This window comes from Bison bison, unplaced genomic scaffold (genome assembly GCF_000754665.1).
Source record: "Bison bison bison isolate TAMUID 2011002044 unplaced genomic scaffold, Bison_UMD1.0 scf7180017864144, whole genome shotgun sequence".
NCBI lineage: Eukaryota > Metazoa > Chordata > Mammalia > Artiodactyla > Bovidae > Bison > Bison bison.
The window spans coordinates 279,908-286,279 of NW_011494716.1; the positions used below are offsets into that span (position 1 = coordinate 279,908).

The 6,372-nt window shown below is 50.4% G+C and overlaps 1 protein-coding gene across 3 annotated transcripts in view; it reads left to right on the forward strand.

Annotated features, from left to right (window-relative positions):
- PDPK1 (3-phosphoinositide dependent protein kinase 1) overlaps nt 1-6,372 on the forward strand; it is a 60,786-nt gene that overhangs the window by 31,795 nt on the left and 22,619 nt on the right. For all 3 annotated transcript variants that reach the window (XM_010840325.1, XM_010840326.1, XM_010840327.1), the window contains 2 exons: nt 1,896-2,040; nt 2,762-2,859. In XM_010840325.1, the coding sequence (XP_010838627.1) occupies nt 1,896-2,040; nt 2,762-2,859 (243 nt within the window). The remainder of the gene's footprint in view (nt 1-1,895; nt 2,041-2,761; nt 2,860-6,372) is intronic.

Here is a 6,372-nt window from a genome sequence, read left to right on the forward strand (position 1 = left end):
GGAGATCCCCCTGCCACAGCCTGAGAGCAGGCAGGTTGGTCTGCGAGGGGACTCCTGGGCTCTGGCAGCCTTTTTGCCCTCTGGAGGTTCAGCTTGACCAACTTAGTCCCTGTTCCCAAGAGAGGCTGAACTCAGAGCAGCCCGCCCACCCTCCCTCCCTGGGTGCGGGGCGGGGCTGGGCACTGGAGCCAGACGGCCAGGGTGCCTTTCCTCCAGCAGGGGTGCAGCTGGAGGGGCTTCAGGGCTGCTGCCGGGCCAGCCTGCGTTCTTCCTCCGCTGCCCCCTGCCCGCCCTTGGTGTCCTCTTGCAGCCTGGGGACAGGAATGGCGCACTGGCCCTCAGGAAGCTGCGCTCCAGGCTGGGTGACCTTGAGCCAGTTGCTTAACCTCTCTGGGCTGGGTTTGCTTGCAGAGTGCAGGCATTGGGCTCAGCAGGCTCTCCAGCTCTGCCACGGCCTGTGCTCCTCATCCCAGGAATTCACCTGTTCCTGCTGAGAGAGCAGCCTCGTCTCCTGCCCTGAGGCCTTCGCTGTGCTGGGGAGGAGGAGCGGAGCCATGAGGTCTGAGAGTATTCCTGGGGAATGAGGAACGTGTGTGGGCAGAGAGAACACGGGCTTGAAGCCGTGATCCTCAGCATCTGTCGTGTTCAGAATCGTCGGTCACTAGCTCCCTGGCTGGGCAGAGAACTCAGAGTGTCCCTCACACAGGAGACAGAAACTCGGGGAGTGGGCAGATAAGGGGCAAAACCTGTGAAGCCAGAAGAGGCACCGTGGCCAAGCCTCTCACGGGGGCTGTTGTTCTCTGGGAGACCGCGCTCCTGCGCTGGAGAGGCACCGTGGCCAGTCCAGGGCTGGTGGGACCTCTGCTCAGAGTTGGCTGGGCTGGAGTCTGCAGGCCGTTGGCGAGGCTGGCCATGGGTGCCGGCCTTCCCTGAGGAGGGGTCGGAGCAAGGCAGGGAGGGAGGGGCCCTGGCTGAGGCCCTTTGCTTTCCCTGGAAGTAAGGTTGGTTTTCCGCTTCAGCTGCCTGTTACATGTTGTTCTAGTTGGAAGGGCTTGGGTAGCCACGGAGGGGGCTCAGTCAGAAAGTTTCGAGCAGCTTCGGTTGCTGGTTTCTTCCCTCTTGGCCTTGTCCTCCCTGCGTCGCAGTGTCAGGCACCTTCCTCCGTGGGCGATGCAGGGCCTTGGGGAACAGAAACCAGATGGAACATCTTGACCACAGGCCACCCCCGGCGCCATTGCTCAGGGTGGGCAAGGCCTTGGGCCACCGTCCCTGGTGGCCTGTAGCTTCCATTAAGAGGTGCCGTACTCCATGGGGAGGAAGCAGTTCTGTGGGATCCGTCGCTCGCATCAGCCTTTAGTCCGCTTTGAGAAAGGGAGAAGAGGAGCAAAACAGCACACTGCGGTGTCTGAGGGGAGAGGGGACCACAGAGAGAGTCAGAGTGAGCCAGACAGGGTTTCTCCCCCGGAACTGCTCACTTCACGTGTGCCGGGAGCCTTCTTTTGAGGAGCCTTTCCGTGACTTGGCGCCGCACAGCCTGAGGTGCGAGGCTGGCGCAGGCTGTGAGGGTGGAAGCGCTGCCCGCATCTCCAGCGGCTCCCTTCACGGAGCCCACGGGGATCTTCTGAGGACAGGCGTCCAGAAGGGGCAGTTGGCTAAGAGGCCTGTGTTTCTGTGCTGTTGGTGAGAACCCCTGGGGGCCTGTCCTGGAGCCAGGCCAGGGGATCCCTCCAGACCCAGCTCCGCAGGTCTGTGGGGGGCCTGGCTGGGGGCGGGGCAGCTGTCTCTGGCCACAGGTACCTTCAATTTTCATTAATTTAAAAAAAATTGCTACTGGGCTGCTAAGATTAGTTTAAAAGAATGACTTTTGCTGTCTTCCTTAACCATGCGATGTTTAGATTTTGGCCTTAGTTATGCCAAAAATGGAGAACTACTTAAATACATTCGGAAAATCGGTTCATTCGATGAGACGTGCACCCGCTTTTACACGGCCGAGATGGTGTCCGCCCTGGAGTACTTGCACGGCAAGGGCATCGTCCACAGGTACCAAGCTGGGGGCTGCCGGCTGCTCCCCAGACCTGGGCTCAGCTCTGGTCTCCTTCCTGGAGGGTGGGCTGCCTCCCTGTGAGAACTGAGAACCTGGCACCGAGAGACCGTGGGCCTGAAGTACCAGGTGAAACCGGTCAGGTGTCTTTTTCGCCAGGCTAATGATTCTCTTCGCCATCTTGGCTGCCGCTTTTATTTTGTCAGATTGTGTATGTACGTACTTCTGGTCTCATTTTCCAGTAGTCAAATTGAAAGTATTCATTTGAGCTTTTTTTTTCCCTTATAAATTTTTTTTTTGGTGGTAGTGGTAGTAGAATACACATAACATAAAAATTTATCATTTAATCATCTTTCCCCTCCCTGTTTTATTGAGAAGTAGTTGACATCCCTAAGTTTAAGGTATGCGTTGTGATGGTTTGATTCACATTTATTGTGTAATGATACCACAGAAGGTTTAAAGGCTCTTTATAAACATGAGAGATTATACTTCAGTTAAAAGCTTATTAAAATGATAGATGCAGTTATGAAATGATTGATTCAAATGTCCTCACTGGATCAGTTGATACTGTTCAGTGCTAACTTTAGACTTGTGTTCTTGGTTGTTCATCTATACAGATTATAGGTATTAACCAGTTCATTTTGTTTTTAGCTAAATTTGGAGTATGTAACGTTACTGTTTCAAATATTTCATCTCAAGTGTGAAAATCTGCTTTCACAGGGACCTGAAACCAGAAAATATTTTGTTAAATGAAGACATGCACATCCAGATCACAGATTTTGGAACAGCGAAAGTATTATCCCCAGAGAGTAAACAAGGTGTGTGTTTCGTTTCCTGCAGACCCCGCTCCGTGCTTCAGACCAAACCCTCTTAGAAACCGGTGGAGTGCGGTGCCTTGTGCTCATCCTCAGTGACAGTTGTTTGTAGTTCCTTTGTTGTTGTAAAGAAGATGCTTGAGTGTTCCTCAGGGAAGCCCCTGCCTCCGGGCAGCTTTAGCAGAGGGCCTGGTCGGTGAGTGCCTGGTTTAGTGGGGGCCAGGAGGAGGCTTCCCCAGCATCCATGGTTGGTCCTCCTGGCCTTGAGTGGTGCTGGGTCCCCAGGCGCTTTCTGTACCTTGTCGCAGGGCCTCGGATGCCTGCCGTGGCTCACCCTCCCTAGTCATCTTCCTGGAAGTTTCTGGGGTGTCTCGTTTGTTCTCATTTCCCATGCAGGGGTGTGGGCTCAGTGCGATCAGCTCCCAGTTCTTCCTTTTGGCACTGTGGGTTCTCCAGGGCGGGGGGAAACACATTCACGATGCCCACTGTCTGCCTGTCTCCTGTGTGCAAATGCCAGGGGTGGTGGCCCCAGCACGCCGATCACACGTTCTGTAAGGTCACAGGGTGAGTGGGGGCTGGCTTTTCCCGCTGGTCCAGTGCACGTTCGTCATTGCAGACCCTCCTAACCACTGCCCCTCGCTGGTGTTTCCTAGCTGGATTATGTGCCGTGACAGTTGCTGACAGCCTACCTGGGGTAGAGGAGAGCCTGGGTGTCTTAGCTAGCCAGGGGCTTCTCGGCCAGGGTGGGGTGCAGGCATCTTTCAGCCCTTCAGGTGTTTGTTGACTGGAAATGATAAACTTTGAGGTTTATAGAATGGCAGTTTAACTCGGAAAACTGTTCAGGTGTTGGGGTAGAGAGAACATGAAGTTCTGTGTAGTGAGGTTGCAGGAAGCTCAGGCCCCATGTGTGTGAAGTAATAAATGACCCTGAAAATGAACCTTGGGTGTGGGGCCAGGTGTGACAGAACTGCCCTGACCTGAGAAGCTGCTGCAGGGACCCCCACATAGGGCCTGTGCTTCTGCTGGGCTCATGGGTACCGGGAGACAAGGACCTTGATGGGGGTGGGGACAGACGTACTGGGGTGGGTAGAGGGTTTGCTGGTGGAAGGAAGATTCAGACAGGAGCCTCCACTTTGCTGCAGCTGCTCTTTTCGTCTGTAGCTTCTTGGCATCTCTTTTTTTTCCCTTGTGTCTGTTGAAGAAACCAGGTCGTTGTCTTGCAGAGCTTCCCAGAGTTTGTCGATGGCACCTCTGTGGAGTCCTGTAGCGTTCTCCTTTCCCCTCTGTACGTCTTGGAAGTCAGGAGTTGGATGTGGCTGCATGATGACGTTCAGGTTCAGTCCTTTCACACCAGCGGCTGGTGTGCGTAGCGTATTCTTCATTTGGGAGCGTGTAACATCCAGTCATCTCTCCCTCTGTGATGTCAGCAGCCCTTTATAGCTGCAGTGGCCTAGATCTATCTGTTCATTAGAGAATGCAGAGTGATCGTAGCCCAGTTCTTTCATTCTGGAGCTGGAATTCTTTAAAGAGAAACTTCTCCTTTGCCACTATTTGGTTAACTAGTGATGTTGATTGTAAAGGAAAAACTGGATAAATGCTCGCTTCTTTCCCCTTTATTTACAGCTTTTGAGAAGTGTGAATTGGTTCACTGTCCTGATGACCAGTTCATCAAAAACATTATTAACTCCACCTCACACCGTACACAGAAGTTAACTTGGATAGATCAGAGATCTGAATATAGGAGCTAAAACAATTACACTCTTTGGAAGAAGGCATTGGAATAAATCTCTATGACCTTGGGTGAGGTAGTGGTTCTTTAGATACAATACCAAAAGCGTAAGCAACAGAACAAGTTTTAAAACTTTGGTGCTTTGATACATTAAGAAAGTGAAAAAGACAACCCGTGGGATTGAAGAGGAAAAAAAATTTCAGCTCCTGTATCTGATAAGGGACTTGTACTCAGAGTATATGAAGAATTCATAACAACAACAAAGAATTTTTAATGGGTCTGAATAGACGTTTTCTCCAAAGATAAACACCAAAGAAGATAAACAAATGGCTGATAAACACATGAAAAGATGCTCAATATCACTCATTAGAGAAATGCAAATCAAAACTACAATGAGATATCACCTCACACCAGTCAGAGTGACCTTCATCAAGAAGTCTACAAACAGTAAATGCAGGAGAGGGTGTGGAGGAAAGGGAACGCACTTGCACTGTTGGTGGGAATGTAAATGGACAGCCACTATGGAAGACGGTATGGAGATTCCTTTAAAAACTAGGAATAACATCCCCATATGACCCAGCAGGGCCACTCCTAGGCATGTACCCTGAGGAAACCAGAATTGAAAAGAGACTTGTATCCCGTTGTTCATTGCAGCACTGTTTACAATAGCTGGAACATGGCAGCAACCTAGATGCCCATCGACAGAGGAATGGGTAAGGAAGTTGTGGTACATACGCACGGTGGAGTATTACTCGGCCATGAAAAGGGATGCATTTGAGTCCGTGCTGATGAGGTGGATGAACCTAGAGCCTATTTTACAGAGTGAAGTAAGTCAGAGAGAGAGAGATAAATATTGTATTCAAACACATACATACGGGATCTAGAAAAATGGGACTGAAGAATTTATTTACAGGGCATCAGTGGAGAAACAGACGTAGAGAATAGACTTATGGGCTTGGGGAGAGGGGAGGAGAGGGTGAGATGCATGGAAAGAAGTAATACGGAAACTTGATTACCATGTGTAAGATAGCCAACGGGAATTTGCTGTATGACTCAGGAAACTCAAAGAGGGGCTCTGTATCAACCTAGAAGGGTGGGATGGGGTGGGAGATGGGAGGGAGGTTCAAAAGGGAGGGGATATATGTATACCTGTGGCTGATTCACGTTGAGGTTTGGCAGAAAACAACAAAATTCTGTAAAGCAATTATCTTTCAATTAAAAAATAAATTTAAAAGGATTTAGAAAAGAAAATACATGGAAGAAAAGAAATAAGAGCAGAAATTGGTGAAATTGAAAAGAAAAAAAACAAAAGCAGTATAGAAATTTAACAGAGCCAAAGTCCAGAGGGAGGAGGCTAAGTGGTCTGGGGATGCCGGATGTGAGGGCCGTGGGTCTGAGGGGGAGAATGCCGCTCAGTGTTACCAGGTCTTTGTAGAGACACCCAATCCCATGGGGTCTTTTTGACACTCATTTTGCCCCAGTACAAACAGAGTTGGGAGGCAGGTGTTATTTCAACAGCATTTGAAACTTAGAAACGTTGGCGCAGTCTTACGTCGTGCCTGTCACTTTCCTGTGCTTCCATTATCTCTTTCTGCCATTCAGCACCCTTAAGACCTTCTCCCTCCAGGCCTCAGCAACATGTGAACCGTGAACTTCCTGATGTTCAAGCTGGTTTTAGAAAAGGCAGAGGAACCAGAGATCAAATTGCCAACATCCGCTGGACCATGGAAAAAGCAAGAGAGTTCCAGAAAAACATCTATTTCTGCTTTCTTGACTATGCCAAAGCC